Source organism: Nanorana parkeri, unplaced genomic scaffold (genome assembly GCF_000935625.1).
Source record: "Nanorana parkeri isolate BGI_ZX_2015 unplaced genomic scaffold, ASM93562v1 scaffold3344, whole genome shotgun sequence".
Taxonomy (NCBI): domain Eukaryota; kingdom Metazoa; phylum Chordata; class Amphibia; order Anura; family Dicroglossidae; genus Nanorana; species Nanorana parkeri.
This window is the reverse complement of record NW_017309612.1, coordinates 21,269-38,274: the sequence shown is the minus strand read 5'-3', so window position 1 is coordinate 38,274 and position 17,006 is coordinate 21,269. Positions and strand designations below refer to the sequence as shown.

Sequence of the window (17,006 nt, the reverse complement as noted above, 5' to 3'; positions counted from 1 at the left end):
CACTACATTCTCTGACAGCTCTCCTCCACACTACATTCTCTGACAGCTCTCCTCCACACTACATTCTCTGACAGCTCTCCTCCACACTACATTCTCTGACAGCTCTCCTCCACACTACATTCTCTGACAGCTCTCCTCCACACTACATTCTCTGACAGCTCTCCTCCACACTACATTCTCTGACAGCTCTCCTCCACACTACATTCTCTGACAGCTCTCCTCCACACTACATTCTCTGACAGCTCTCCTCCACACTACATTCTCTGACAGCTCTCCTCCACACTACATTCTCTGACAGCTCTCCTCCACACTACATTCTCTGACAGCTCTCCTCCACACTACATTCTCTGACAGCTCTCCTCCACACTACATTCTCTGACAGCTCTCCTCCACACTACATTCTCTGACAGCTCTCCTCCACACTACATTCTCTGACAGCTCTCCTCCACACTACATTCTCTGACAGCTCTCCTCCACACTACATTCTCTGACAGCTCTCCTCCACACTACATTCTCTGACAGCTCTCCTCCACACTACATTCTCTGACAGCTCTCCTCCACACTACATTCTCTGACAGCTCTCCTCCACACTACATTCTCTGACAGCTCTCCTCCACACTACATTCTCTGACAGCTCTCCTCCACACTACATTCTCTGACAGCTCTCCTCCACACTACATTCTCTGACAGCTCTCCTCCACACTACATTCTCTGACAGCTCTCCTCCACACTACATTCTCTGACAGCTCTCCTCCACACTACATTCTCTGACAGCTCTCCTCCACACTACATTCTCTGACAGCTCTCCTCCACACTACATTCTCTGACAGCTCTCCTCCACACTACATTCTCTGACAGCTCTCCTCCACACTACATTCTCTGACAGCTCTCCTCCACACTACATTCTCTGACAGCTCTCCTCCACACTACATTCTCTGACAGCTCTCCTCCACACTACATTCTCTGACAGCTCTCCTCCACACTACATTCTCTGACAGCTCTCCTCCACACTACATTCTCTGACAGCTCTCCTCCACACTACATTCTCTGACAGCTCTCCTCCACACTACATTCTCTGACAGCTCTCCTCCACACTACATTCTCTGACAGCTCTCCTCCACACTACATTCTCTGACAGCTCTCCTCCACACTACATTCTCTGACAGCTCTCCTCCACACTACATTCTCTGACAGCTCTCCTCCACACTACATTCTCTGACAGCTCTCCTCCACACTACATTCTCTGACAGCTCTCCTCCACACTACATTCTCTGACAGCTCTCCTCCACACTACATTCTCTGACAGCTCTCCTCCACACTACATTCTCTGACAGCTCTCCTCCACACTACATTCTCTGACAGCTCTCCTCCACACTACATTCTCTGACAGCTCTCCTCCACACTACATTCTCTGACAGCTCTCCTCCACACTACATTCTCTGACAGCTCTCCTCCACACTACATTCTCTGACAGCTCTCCTCCACACTACATTCTCTGACAGCTCTCCTCCACACTACATTCTCTGACAGCTCTCCTCCACACTACATTCTCTGACAGCTCTCCTCCACACTACATTCTCTGACAGCTCTCCTCCACACTACATTCTCTGACAGCTCTCCTCCACACTACATTCTCTGACAGCTCTCCTCCACACTACATTCTCTGACAGCTCTCCTCCACACTACATTCTCTGACAGCTCTCCTCCACACTACATTCTCTGACAGCTCTCCTCCACACTACATTCTCTGACAGCTCTCCTCCACACTACATTCTCTGACAGCTCTCCTCCACACTACATTCTCTGACAGCTCTCCTCCACACTACATTCTCTGACAGCTCTCCTCCACACTACATTCTCTGACAGCTCTCCTCCACACTACATTCTCTGACAGCTCTCCTCCACACTACATTCTCTGACAGCTCTCCTCCACACTACATTCTCTGACAGCTCTCCTCCACACTACATTCTCTGACAGCTCTCCTCCACACTACATTCTCTGACAGCTCTCCTCCACACTACATTCTCTGACAGCTCTCCTCCACACTACATTCTCTGACAGCTCTCCTCCACACTACATTCTCTGACAGCTCTCCTCCACACTACATTCTCTGACAGCTCTCCCCCCAACCATCCACACTAAATTCTCTGACAGCTCTCCTCCACCACCCACACTGCATTCTCTACCAGCTCTCCTCCACCATCCACACTACATTCTCCGACAGCTCTCCTCCACCATCCACACTACATTCTCTGAACATGAATAAGGAGGCTCACCCATGTGACTTCATTGGTGGTTAACAAGTTCTCCTTTATGAATGCATGATTTCCCGCACTCTGAACATGAATAACGACGTTCACCCGTGTGAATCCTCTGGTGGTTAACAAGCTGTCCTTTCCGACTGAAAGATTTCCCGCACTCTGAACATGAATATGGATCTTCACCCGTGTGAATTCTCTGGTGTATAACAAGGTCTGTTTTACGAAAGAATGATTTCTCACACTCTAAACATGGATAAGGACGCTCACCTGTGTGAATTATCTGGTGTATAACAAAGACTCCTTTCCGACTGAAAGATTTCCCGCACTCTAAACATGAATAACGACGCTCACCCGTGTGAATTTTCTGATGTTTAACAAAGTCTTCTTTCCGAGTGAATGATTTTCCGCACTCTGAACATGAAAAAGGACGCTCACCAGTGTGAATTCTCTGGTGTATAACAAGGTGTCTTTTCTCGGTGAAAGATTTCCCGCACTCTGAACATGAATAAGGACGTTCACCTGTGTGAATTCTCTGGTGTTTAATAAAGTCTCCCTTACACATAAATGATTTCCCGCACTCTAAACATGAAAAAGGACGTTCACCTGTGTGAATTCTCTGGTGTACATCAAGATGTCCTTTCCCTGTGAAAGATTTCCCGCACTCTGAACATGAATAAGGACGCTTACCCGTGTGAATCATTTGGTGATTAACAAGGTATACTTTCCGACTGAAAGATTTCCCGCACTCTGAACATGAATAAGGACGTTCACCCGTGTGAATTCTCTGGTGATTAACAAGGTGTCCTTTCCAACTGAAAGATTTCCCGCACTCTGAACATGAATACGGACGTTCACCCGTGTGAATTCTCTGGTGTTTAACAAGGTCTCCTTTCCGAGCAAATGATTTCCCGCACTCTGAACATGAATAAGGACGCTCACCCGTGTGAATTCTCTGGTGTATAACAAGTTTATGTTTCTCAGTGAAAGATTTCCCGCACTCTGAACATGAATGGGGACGGTCACCTGTGTGAATTCTCTGGTGTCTAAGAAGTTTTTTGTTTGTAGTGAAAGATTTCCCACATACTAAACATGAAAAAAGATTTTCACCTCTGTGTTCTCCTTCATGGGGTGAGGAATATTCCTTGGGATTAGATGGATCTCTTGCAGTGTGAGATCTTAGATGGATATTTCCAGTCATAGTATGTGAATGATCAGAAGATTCACCCTGATCAGAGGGATCCATTGATGTCTCCGAGCAGTGAGGTCTGTGATGTATATTTTGTGTATTTGGATTCACTCCTGGAGAATCCTGTGTGATGACATTATCTTCTGACTTACAATCAGCAGATAATATAAGATGTCTCTCCGAGGTATTCCTGACATCACATCCATCTGCTGGAGAGAAATGATTACACACGTCAGTAATCAGAGTCATGTATGTTTATCTGACAGTCAACAGTTTTGTAGAGACGTGTCATGATATTTGGTAGAACTGTAGCACAAAATATAAAATGAGTTAAAGGAGAACTATGGGGTTAGGGCTTTTCATCATACTTCTCCTTAGGGTAACTAGTGTCCTCCCGTCACCCTAAGCTCAGTATACCGCGAGCTGTAGCTCGCGGTATACTGAGACGCCGCAGCTGAAGCGGATCCCGACAATTGTGCCGGGATCCGCCCAGCTGCGTGACTGACAGCTGGCTCTGCCTATCTAGAGGCAGAGCCAGCTGTGCCCGCCCCCTCCCCCGTCCGTTCCGCCAGTCAGCGCTGGAGGATCGGAGGGGGGAATCCAGCCCATCCCCTGTCACGGCAGAGAGCCGTGACAGGAACGGGAAGTGAGCGAACGCCAGTATGTGTTTGCTCACTTCCCGATCTACTGAGCCGACCTGTGACAGTCTCATTGTCACAGGTCGGCTAGAACTATGAGGATGAGTGAAAAGCACTCGCCTCACAGTTCTCCTTTTAAAGGGTAAAAACAACCAAAACAACTCTGACACATCGGGAACAATTGTTTTGTGCATTAAAGGTAATCTTTTTAGCCCATGGTCTTCCTCAGGGTACGGGAGGACATATACTGTGTGACCCAAAACTTAGCAATAGCCCGCTATATGTTGAATGCACCGCAGTCGGGACAGATCCCGACAATATTGTCGGGATCCACCCCGCTGGCTGATGGACAGCTGACTCTTTCTCTCTAGAGGCAAAGCCAGCTGTGCCCGCCCACTCCCCCGTCTGTTCCTCCAATCAGCACTGGAGGATTGGAGAGGGGAGCAACCAAGTGGGGAGTGGTGACTGACAGTCACCGCTCTCTGCAGGGAGCGGATCAGAAAGTGAGCGGCGGTATGTTTCTGCTCACTTCCTGAAAAATAGACCCGACCTGTGACAGTTTCAATGGTAAGATAAAATGTTGAGATATGGGGATGGACCTTTCATATGGTGTACAGTATCTCCTCCTCATTTGTTGGGGACATGACGTTATATTGGGGAATGGAGATGGACCTTTCATATGGTGTACAGTATCTCCTCCTCATTTGTTGGTCACATGACGTTATATTGAGGAATGGAGATGGACCTTCATATGGTGTACAGTATCTTCCCCCTCATTTGTTGGTCACATGACGTTATATTGAGGAATAGAGATGGACCTTCATATGGTGTACAGTATCTCCTCCTCATTTGTTGGTCACATGACGTTATATTGAGGAATAGAGATGGACCTTCATATGGTGTACAGTGTCTCCTCCTCATTTGTTGGGGACATGACGTTATATTGAGGAATGGAGATGGACCTTCATATGGTGTACAGTATCTTCCCCCTCATTTGTTGGTCACATGACGTTATATTGAGGAATGGAGATGGACCTTCATATGGTGTACAGTATCTCCTCCTCATTTGTTGGTCACATGACGTTATATTGAGGAATAGAGATGGATAGAGCTGCAACAATTAATCGACTAAGTCAATTATAATCGATGATGGAAACGTTGCCAACGTTTTCCCATCATCGATTAGTTGAAGTTCGATTGATTGGCGGCTCACGTCTTTGTCTTCCCACGGTGCGACACGACTCCTCCCCGCCGCACGACACCACTCCTCCCCGCTATACGGACTCGCAGCACTCTGCTTCTCCTCCCTGCACGCCGCATCTCCCCGCCTTACAGACTCGCTGCTGCCCGCCCATCACGATCGGCACAATTAAGGAAGAGCAGGCATGGGGGAAAGGCAGCTGCCAGAAAGGCTGTATGTATAACTTACTTTTGCTGCCATTTGTTGTATTCCTCTATAGCTGCTGGTATTCTGCATTGCGCCGCTGTATAATGTACTATATTGCACACCACACTTTTTTTTACTTCCACCGCTCCAAACTTGCTCCCGTGATGCACTACAATCTCAATGCAAACTAGTAGTCCATCACTGGAGCCTTTTTTTTTGTATCCGATTAATCGAACTTAATAAGCGGCTAACTAATCGATTTTGAAAATAATCATTAGCTGCAGCTCTAGAGATGGACCTTTCATATGGTGTACAGTATCTCCTACTCATGTGTTGAGGACATGACGTCATATTGAGGAATGGTGGTGACAACCAATGTAAGGGAGCACGTCCCCTTCATCCTACAATAGGGCAGATGACTTCTTCTGGGGAATCTTCTTCCCAACTTTGATGGTCCACCATTTATAATTCATCTCTCATCTTGTCTGATGATATGAAGATCTGATAATTCTCCAACATGATCCCTTAAATGTCACACCTTCTACTCAGAAGTGACATAGAGCTGTGACCTGTTCCCTCCATAGTGTCTGTTACTTACTTGTGTTGATTGGTAGAGAAATGTCATCCTGATCACTTTTCATCATCATCCCGACCTCCTCCGTGGACGGCCGGTCACCCCCCACATACGTCTCCACTTCTTCCTCTTTAATCTCCACGTTTATATTGTTCCGTTCTTCACCCTAAACCCCCAAATAATAGAAAATGCAGTGTAAGTACCTGAATGTGACTTGGCATCAGGTTTTTGCAGCCCCTGTACAGCAAAGCTTGGACTAGCAAAGGGAGAAGCAGCGCAAGGAGCCCATCAACTGAGCTGCAGGGCTAATAAAGGTCATGCTGACTGAGAGAGGAGTTACAGAGAGATGGTTTCATCAGTCTTCTGCTTCTTTTATTACTGTCCAATCACAGACTGAGGGGGAGACAAGACTGGGAGGTGTTACTGATCTGCTGCAGACGAATATCACGCGTCCTGTTCTGCCCATTTCAGGGACGGTCTCCTACCCATTTCCTGGGAGCCCAGGGGCCAGTGATCCTCACCTTGGGGGGGGGGCATTATTAAACCGGCCTGGACTACCAGAACCAAAGACCAGCACCACATCATTCAGCAAGTGCCCTTTGGAGGAACACAAGGAAGAAGAGACTCCATGATGTCTTGTGACTGGACCCAAGACCCATGGAAGAAATTTAAATGTATTGATTGTTAGAAAAAACAATAAAAGTGGGGGGAGCTCCAAGGGGAAGCTGACATGGAGGGGGAGGGAGGCCGCATTTCAGATGTAAAGTTAATGTTAAACCAAGAGACCACATAGACCAAAGTTCACAATGACTTCTGTGTTCTATACACCGAGTGCCACCTACCTGATCATGGTGGGGGGTGGTGAGATCTTCCTGTGTGGAATCCCGAGAATACAGAGGACGAGGACATCTCTCTGGTGGGTTTGTGCCATTGAATTGCCCCATTATGACGTTCTTGAAGGGGTCCTTATGCGCTTTTGAGAACTCCTCCATCACACCGTCCTCATTATCCTCCTCTTTAATCTCTTCTTTAACATCATAATCACAATCACTCTGGTTTATACTCTGAATATTGAGAACAATCATTTCAAATGTAACTACATAGATAATGATCAGGTCAAAATGGTTCAAAATGGCTCAAGGTGGAAGCTGTAATGGAGAGGGTGGAATGGGTGGGAAGCTGCATTTCAGATGTATATGTTAAACCAACAGACTACATGGAAGAATGTTGCCCCCCAACAGTTCACAATGACTTCTGTGTTCCATATAACGGGTTCCACCTACCTGATCATGGTGAGGGATGTTCTGATGTTTTTGTGTACAATCCCGGGAATCCAGGCGACGAGGACATCTCTCTGGTGGGTTTGTGTCACGGAATGTCTCCATCATGATGTCATTGAAGGGGTCTTTGTGTCCTTCTGAAAACTCCTCCATTACACTATCCTCCTCCTCCTCCTCTTTTATCTCTTCTTTAAAATCATTATGACACTCACTCTGGTTTATACCCTGAATATTGAGAATGAGAATAACTACATAGATAATGTTCAGGTCATAATGTAACTATCGGCTATTAATAATTATTTCTCTATTTAACCTTATGTGAGTAGTTGTGATCTTCCTGTGTGGGATCCCGGGAATACAGAGGACGGGGACATCTCTCTGGTGGGTTCCTCTTACTGGATCCATCTGTAGGAAACACACACATTGACTGAATACATTGTTTCTATGCGTGTATCAGATGATGGGGGATCTAGGTGGACCCTCCGTACTGCTCTCTCCTCTTACCCGGTGATGTGAGGGGCGGCTCATTCTCCATCACCACGTCCTTGTAGAGATCCCGGTGTCCTTCTAGATACTCCCACTCCTCCATGGAGAAATAGACAGAGACATCCTGACACCTTATAGGAACCTGACACACACAATGATACAGTCACCATCCAGACACATCCCTTGTCGCTTCTTTAAGCTAGGCTCAGACACAGTGTGAGCTCTTTGTCTATATTTTGTATGTGAAATGCGTATGTGGGCAATGTGAGTTCTTACAATACCGTATTTGGCTAAGTTATGTTATTGAAGATTCAAACATTCCGGACAAAGGGAATTATTTTAACGTCAAACATTCTACAATACTCGATGGCTAACACGGTACAATACCCTATGACTGCTACAAAATGTATAAAGAATGGAGCAGAGTCTTTTTTTACAACAATCATTGTGCTGAAGTTTATACGTGTCTGTGAAATTCTCGCTGATGGCTCAGTAATTATATTATATTTAGGGGGTACAAGGACTGTGCCATCTGTATACAGTGTATATGGTGTGTAGACTCAGGTTCTACTTACCCCTTTATACCCCAATCATAGTGCAATGTGGTGCGCAGTCTCTCCCGAAGATTTCACTATCCCAGCAACCCAACCGATATTTCCTCCTCTTCTGTCAGTCTCTTCTTAACTTCCCTCCAATTCTTCTTCACCTTTTCACTCTTGTATTACTTCCTGTTTATTCAGCTACATCACTTCCTTTTTAACCTTCTACATCACTTCCTGTCTATACGATACATCACTTCCTGTCTATACCTACATCACTTCCTGTAGGTGGCTTCCACGTGAGATCACCACCTTGTGTTGAATATAAATACTGCAGTCTCCGTTACGTTTCATCATTGTGCTCGCTGCCTTGTGGTCTATTCCTCTATTACGTTACATCCATGACTACACACAGATTATACCTCACATCAAATCCAGACAAATAAAAGGAAAAACAAGAATGTGATAGATTTTTTTTTATATTTAGAAAAGTAAAACTAATAAACAGACTGTACGGTTATTCCGCTCCATAAAACAAACTAAAACTTGAAAGACCACCTAGTAGACTCATTTTACAAAGTTTCAGTACAAGTATAAGGAGTTTTATTTTAGTCATGTGACTTTCCTTTTCTGATCTCATTGAACTCCAATTAAAATGACGGTCAGTTTTTATGAAGTAAATAAAGATCCATATTCTGGTGTGTTGGCTGAGTTGTGAGATGAGCCTATTGTAATGGTATCTAGGTGTCGTCTAGGTTTCTCACATGGTGAGGGTATCCGGGGTCTATTACTGATATGGAGAAAACATCTCCATTTGGGTCCTGGAGCTCGGAGTCTTTGTAGAGCTTTGGGTGGGATAAAGCCTCCATTCCGTGGTCCTCATCTTACCTGATAGCCGGGCCTCATTATTAGTCTCATTCGTACACAAGTCTTTATATATGTGAGCCGACTGAGGCTCAGGGCTCTCTCTGCTGCTGGGTCAAAAGGCTGAGTGCTGACAGAACACTATAGATACCTGAGCTGCCTGTTTGTTTTGGAGAACCCATTAGGGGGTCACCCTGTTAGTCAGGAACTGACCTGAGTTTAGTTGGTGGCTCGGATGAGCAGATGTTTAGATTTTCTATGCCATGTACAAAGTCCTCCTACACTGAACTGTGTGTGTTTGCTACCTTGCTGAATAAAGTGGTGGACAAGCCTGCTTGGTATATGTGGGTGTCACAGCGCACCAGGTGGATTGGATTCCAGTTGCGGATGTCACAGAATGTGGGGTGATAGGAGGTGGTTCAGTCTGCGGATCCCATTACACTCAGTGCGACGGGATTACCGTGGGCATCATATACCACCTGGGAGTAGGTAAGGGTAGGATTTAGTTATGTAATAGAGGTTAATAACTGTTTGTGGGTTGGCAAGGGAGATACAGGGAGGCCCCGATGGAGGAGCAGACAGAGCTGCTGTACTAACTGGACACGGCAATTGCAAACAGGGCACTCCTAACCTTCCCGCCACACTTACAATTACTAATCAGCAGTACTACTCCATTGCATGAAGCCGCAACTAGCGTTAGAGTTCTCCTTAATTGTATGTTAATCCTATAGCATCAATCATCAATAATAGTTATGCAAGAGTTAAGGTTCTCCTTAGTTGTAAGTCAATCATATAGCATCAATCCAATAGTTATGCCAGCTAATGCCTCCAGAAGTTATAATGGAGCTAGGCTCCAACAGTTCATATGCCTGCAAGTGCAGGAACGACAGGCCTGTATCACGGCTACTCGTGACTGCGGTTAGTAGGCTGTTTTTGTCTCCACAGCTAGTTACTTGCAGTTAGATGGCGGCAGGCAGCTGGGTCAGCTTGGGTTGTGCGGCAATGAGGTGTCCGGGTTCCAATGGGGAGCCGGTGTCAGAGCGGAGTCGTCCACGGGCTGCAGGGAGGCCGAAGGTTCGGCTATCACGGAGAGTCGCGGGGTTCGCTGTCCGTCACTCGACGAACCAAATTAAGGAAACGCCGAGTGATCGGAACAGCTGAAGTTTTACGTGTGGGGCCACGCCCCGTGGGAGGAGCGCGACGTGACGTCACTCGAGAGACGGCACGTCGCGGGAGCAAGGAGGCTCGCCGGCCGAATCTGTTACAATACCGCCCCTTCAAGGACACCCCACCGGGGAGTCTGGGCGGCGAGGGTTTCGATGGGTGTCTGGAATGAAATGCCCTCAGCAATCTAGGGGCATGTACGTCGGTACCATGTTCCCAGGAGTCCTCTTGGGGTCCATACCCCTTCCACCTGACTAGGTACTGCAGTCTACGTCTGTGGAATCGTGAGTCTAGGATTTGCTCCACCTCGAACTCCTGCTCCCCTTGAACGGAAACGGGTGGAGGGATAGGGGGCGATCTATCACAAAAGGTGTTGGCCCTATGTGGTTTCAGAAGCGAGACATGAAACGTAGGATGCACCTTGAGGGTGTGAGGTAAAGCAAGACGGACTGCTACCGGGTTGATGATTTTCTCTATTGGGTAGGGTCCGATAAAAAGCTGACTAAGTTTTTTGGAGGGAGTTCTGAGAGCAATATTCCTAGTGGATAACCATACGAGGTCCCCGACTTGGTACTGAGGGGGTTCCCGCCTTCTGAGGTCATAGTATTTTTTATGACGATCTTGAGCGTTCTTCAGATTGGTTTTAATCAGTTCGTTGTTCCTTTGAATGCATTGCAAATAATCGTTGGCAACTGGAAGATTTGTGGGTAAGAAGGATTGAGGAATGGGTGTGGGATGAAACCCATAGTTAGCAAGAAAGGGTGATGTCCCAGTGGAGGAGCTAGTGGAATTATTGTATGCGAATTCCGCTAATGGTAGTAATTCAACCCAATTGTCCTGGAGATGAGTACAGTAGCATCGTAAGTATTGTTCTAAACACTGATTTACCCTCTCAGTTTGTCCGTTGGTCTGAGGATGATGGCCGCTTGAAAGGGCTTGGTCAATACCCAGTCTGTTGCATATGGATCTCCAGAACCTGGAAATGAACTGGGTCCCACGATCTGAGACCACTACAGCCGGCACCCCATGTAACTTGACGATGTTGGTTATGAAATCGTCAGCAGTGTCTTTAGCGTTGGGTAATCCTTGTAAGGGTATGAAATGACTCATCTTGGTGAAGATATCCACTACCACCAAGATGGTATTGTGATTCCTAGAGGGAGGAAGCTCGACAATGAAATCTAATGATACTGTACTCCAAGGAGAATCTGGAATCGGGAGGTTTGTCAGAAGTCCATATGGGCGACCTTTTGAGGTTTTGCAGGTGGAACAAATTTCGCATGTAGCAACGAATTGTCGGATGTCCCTGGTCATTTGAGGCCACCAGAAGTATCGCTGAACAAGGTCTATTGATTTAATCACACCTGGATGGCCCGCGAGGGGTGAATCATGCAGTAGCTTTAGTACAGGGACTTGCATGGAAGGGGGAATGTACAATTTATTGTTTTTGTACATCAAGCCCTCGTGATCCGTCTGGAGGTCTGGGGGTGTGATCCCCCTTGCGTCGGCTAAAGCTTTCTTAATCTGATCCTTGAGACTGATTGCGGAAGGGACTATTCGGTTTTCCGGTATGATAGTGCCCCACTCCAAGGGGGTACCTCCTGACTCGTCTCGATGGGATAAGGCGTCCGCCTTACCGTTTTTATTCCCAGGCCGATATGTAATAATGAAGTCGAACCTGTTGAGGAAGAAACTCCATCTTACTTGTCTGCCAGAGAGTGTTCTATTGGTCTGTAGATACTGTAGGTTCCTATGGTCCGTATATATAGTGAACGGAACCGGTGTGCCTTCGAGCAGATGACGCCAGTGCTCCAAGGCGGCCTTTATGGCAAGTAGTTCCTTCTCGCCGACGGAGTAGTTCCTTTCTGGGGGAGTCAAAGATCGTGAGAAGAAGGCCACAGGGTGTAGAGGAGATGCGAGGCCCTGTCGTTGGGACAAGACGGCCCCGATCGCCAGATCGGAAGCGTCGACCTCCCAGAGTGTAAGGCAGTTCGGGGACTGGAAGTCGCAAGATAGGAGCTGAAGAGAACCGATGTTTGAGCTCCATGAAGGCAGCTTGAGCCTCAGGGGTCCAAGTGTACTTAGAGTGAATGCTGGTGAGCTGCGACATCGGTTTCACTATTGATGAAAAGTTCTTTATGAATTTTCTATAAAAATTGGCAAACCCGAGAAACCTCTGTAATGCCTTCCGGGAATTGGGAGCAGGCCACTTCAGGATGCAGTCCACCTTGGAGCTGTCCATTTCAATACCGTTAGGTGAGATGACGTACCCGAGGAAAGGAATAGTGTGCGACTCAAAGGTACATTTTTCCAGTTTAGCGTACAGATTGTGGCCCCTGAGGCGAGATAGAACCCACCTGACATGCTTCCGATGTTCCTGTAAGTTGTCAGAAAAAATAAGAATATCGTCCAAGTATACTACAACACAAACATCAAGGAGGTCCCGGAAGATGTCATTGATAAATGCCTGGAAAGTTGCAGGGGCGTTGCACAACCGGAAAGGCATGACATTGTACTCAAACAAGCCGTATCTAGTGCGAAAGGCTGTTTTCCACTCGTCCCCGGAGCGAATTCTGATGAGGTTATACGCCCCTTTTAGATCGAGCTTTGTGAAGATCTTGGAGGTACGGAGCCTCTCTATGAGTTCGGGAATCAGCGGGAGGGGGTACCGGTTTTTTACAGTGATTCGGTTTAAGGCTCTATAATCAATAATCGGTCTAAGGCTTTGGTCCTTGTTTTTTACGAAGAACATGGCAGACCCGGCAGGAGAGGACGAAGGGCTGATAAACCCCTTTTTTAGGTTAGCTTCTAGATACTCCTTTAAGTGTTGTAGCTCTGGTGCGGAGAGTGGATAAATGCGGCCCACAGGTATAGAACTACCAGGAAGTAGGTCAATGGGGCAGTCATAGGGTCTGTGAGGGGGTAAGGTGTCTGCTCCGGTCTTACTACTGAACACATCTGCAAATTCCCTGTAATGCGGGGGAACTGATGTGGCCACAACCTGTAAAACAGGGCAGTGAGGGTAACAGGTCTCCCTGCAGTACAATGAATCAAGCTTGACAGTGTTCTGTGGCCATAAGAATGTGGGCTGGTGTAACTTGAGCCAGGGCAACCCAAGGATTACGGGAAAGTGGGGAGATGGAATCACCTCAAAGGTGATGTACTCCGTATGATTCTGTGGTGTGGATATCCTGAGGGGTGGTGTCTCTTTGGATATGGGACCTGTGGATGGATTGGTACCATCAATAAAAGAGACCAGGAGAGGAGAATCCTTTGCAAGGGTAGGGATTTTATTGTTATTGACTAAGGTTACATCAATGAAATTCCCGCAGGAGCCAGAGTCGACCATGGCTTCAGTGAGGATTCGGTTTTGCTCCCACTGTAGGATCAAGGAAACAAAGATGTAATTATTTGGAGTAGGTCTTGAAGGATATATCTTGCAAAGGTGTGACTTCTTACCTTCGGTCTTCCTCCGGACCAGGGGGCAGGATTCCACGGTATGTTCTGGAGCAGCGCAGTACATACATAAGTTCTTCTGGCGCCGGCGGAGCCTCTCGCCTTGGGACAGATGTCCTCTAACTGAACCGACCTCCATGGCTTCTTCTGGTGGTATGGATGGAGACCTACGAGGTGGTGTAGAATGACCGGAGGATCTTTCCGCCCGTCTCTCGCGGAGGCGACGGTCTATGTCAATTGACTGTAGCATGAGTGTCTCGAGGGTGGCAGGCAGTTCAATGCGTGCAAGCTCATCTTTGAGGGATTCGGATAGGCCTAAGCGGAACTGGTTCCGGAGCCCAATGTCGTTCCACTCGGTGTCCCGGGACCAATGTTTAAATTGGGCAATGTAGTCCTCAACCGGCCTGGATGCTTGTTTTAGGCTGCGGAGGGTGGTTTCCGCTGTGAGCTGTTTACCTGTGTCTTCATAGAGGAGAGACATGGCATGTAAGAAATCCGGTAAGGACTGCAGGATGGGGTCATTATTTTCGAGGTAAGTATCGGCCCAAGCCCGGGGTTCTCCACGTAGGAAGGAAATGAGTGATCTGACTTTTAAGGCATCATTGGCATATGTTCGTGGCTTGAGATCGAACATGAGCTGACAGGAGCTGACGAACTCCCGGAAGTGTCTCCTGTTTCCAGAGAAGACTTCTGGAGGAGAAACCTTGGGTTCCGGTCCTTCTCTGGGGTCAGGGTGGTTGTTTACATGTCCCACCATGTAATGGCGTAGTCTTTGGTTCTCCTCTTGCAGTTCGGTTACCCTAGTGGTCAGGGTGTCCAGGCGTTGCGTGAGGTTCACTACATGGGCTGCAAGATCCGCTGGATCCATTATACGGGTTCCCTTAATATGTCACAGCGCACCGGGTGGATTGGATTCCAGCTGCGGATGTCACAGAATGTGGCGTGATAGGAGGTGGTTCAGTCTGCGGATCCCATTACACTCAGTGCGACGGGATTACCGTGGGCATCATATACCACCTGGGAGTAGGTAAGGGTAGGATTTAGTTATGTAATAGAGGTTAATAACTGTTTGTGGGTTGGCAAGGGAGATACAGGGAGGCCCCGATGGAGGAGCAGACAGAGCTGCTGTACTAACTGGTGGTGGACACGGCAATTGCAAACAAGGCACTCCTAACCTTCCCGCCACACTTACAATTACTAATCAGCAGTACTACTCCATTGCATGAAGCCGCAACTAGCGTTAAGAGTTCTCCTTAATTGTATGTTAATCCTATAGCATCAATCATCAATAATAGTTATACAAGAGTTAAGTTCTCCTTAGTTGTAAGTCAATCCTATAGCATGAATCATCAGTAATAGTTATGCAAGAGTTAAGGTTCTCCTTAGTTGTAAGTCAATCATATAGCATCAATCCAATAGTTATGCCAGCTAATGCCTCCAGAAGTTATAATGGAGCTAGGCTCCAACAGTTCATATGCCTGCAAGTGCAGGAACGACAGGTCTGTATCACGGCTACTCGTGACTGCGGTTAGTAGGCTGTTCTTGTCACCACAGCTAGTTACTTGCAGTTAGATGGCGGCAGGCAGCTGGGTCAGCTTGGGTTGTGCGGCAATGAGGTGTCCGGGTTCCAATGTGGAGCCGGTGTCAGAGCAGAGTCGTCCACGGGCTGCAGGGAGGCCGAAGGTTCGGCTATCACGGAGAGTCGCGTGGTTCGCTGTCCGTCACTCGATGAACCAAATTAAGGGAACGCCGAGTGATCGGAACAGCTGAAGTTTTACGTGTGGGGCCACGCCCCGTGGGAGGAGCGCGACGTGACGTCACTCGAGAGACGGCACGTCGCGGGAGCAAGGAGGCTCGCCGGCCGAATCTGTGACAGTGGGTGCTATAGGCTGTTATATTTGTTAATGATTGAGTATTCCAGACAGTAGATCATGTGACATGAACTGATAGCACTGCAATAATACAGCTTGGCCTTCATAGATTGTTCTTGGCAGGCAGAACTTCTCCGGGGTCCAGCAAGAAAATGCAGATCAATCCCAAGAATAGAGAGAGAGTCTGATGAATTTCTGGGCCTTCTTGGCCCTCCCTCCTTACCCCATCACCTGGTGTGTAAGTGTTAGGTGTGATTCATGCTGCTTCATCGCCAGAGGGTGAACCTACAGTTCATTTGTGAGTCTGAGGGTCTAGATTTATGGGGCGTAGCTGTATCAAGGTTTAGAAGAATCAAAACTAAAAGAATGAATAGCAAATCGAATTAATGCACCAAATTATAATGTCCACAAATATATATTATATACACCGGGCTCGTTTATTTAATAGCTGTCATGTCCCTTCTGAGTACATTTACACACAGGATAAATTATTCTTGTACAGCGACTATTTCATGAATAATTTATATTCTTATTTTCATCAAAAGACATTGTCAGGGTCTATTCACAGGAGGGTGAAGAGTTTGGAGAAGGCCGGAGAAGGGAACAATCTAGGACAACATATCTGATTTGGAAAAATTCTCCAATTCAGCTCACGTTCCAGGTCAGCTACGTTGTCCTAGATTGTTCCCTTCTCCGGCCTTCTCCAAACTCTTCACCCTTTAGTGAATAACCCTGTGAAACTTCCTCTTCTCACCGTTGATTCTGCAACATTTCCTGTAAGTGATCAGTACATAGAGTAGAGCACAGATCTGAGCAATCAGCCCTGACCAGCCGCTCACAGCACAGATTTATACCAGATTGTAACTTTCACTTCCGGAGAATTATGTGAATGTATGACTGTATTAGGAAAGGATATGAAGCTCTTCCAGAGTTTTACATTGCAATGCTGAAAGGTCTCCAAAACACACATTGTACCCTCAATAATAACCACATCCTGGTAGAGATATTATTTACAGCGTCTACATCCCGACCACACACTGTTCTCCCAGCAATGTCCACACCACTAAACACTGCACCCGGTGTTCTACATCTTTCCACAAAGTCTGTTCTCTGAGAAAATGCCTCCCCCATGCAACCAATGTGCTAACCTCTCCCCTGCCATCCACACTACATTCTCTGATAGCTCTCCTCCCACCATCCACACTACATTCTCTGACAGCTCTCCTCCCACCATCCACACTACATTCTCTGACAGCTCTCCCCCCCCCCCACCCCCCCACCTCTGCCACCTCTCCCCCC

At 47.2% G+C, this 17,006-nt stretch overlaps 1 protein-coding gene across 1 annotated transcript in view; it reads right to left on the bottom strand.

Moving 5' to 3' along the window:
* Nucleotides 1-2,277: 2,277 nt before the first annotated feature.
* LOC108803056 (zinc finger protein 260-like) overlaps nucleotides 2,278-17,006 on the bottom strand; it is a 16,765-nt gene continuing 2,036 nt past the window's right edge. The window contains exon 3 of the mRNA XM_018574901.1: nucleotides 2,278-3,305. Within this exon, the coding sequence (XP_018430403.1) occupies nucleotides 2,288-3,305 (1,018 nt within the window). The 3' untranslated portion in view covers nucleotides 2,278-2,287. The remainder of the gene's footprint in view (nucleotides 3,306-17,006) is intronic.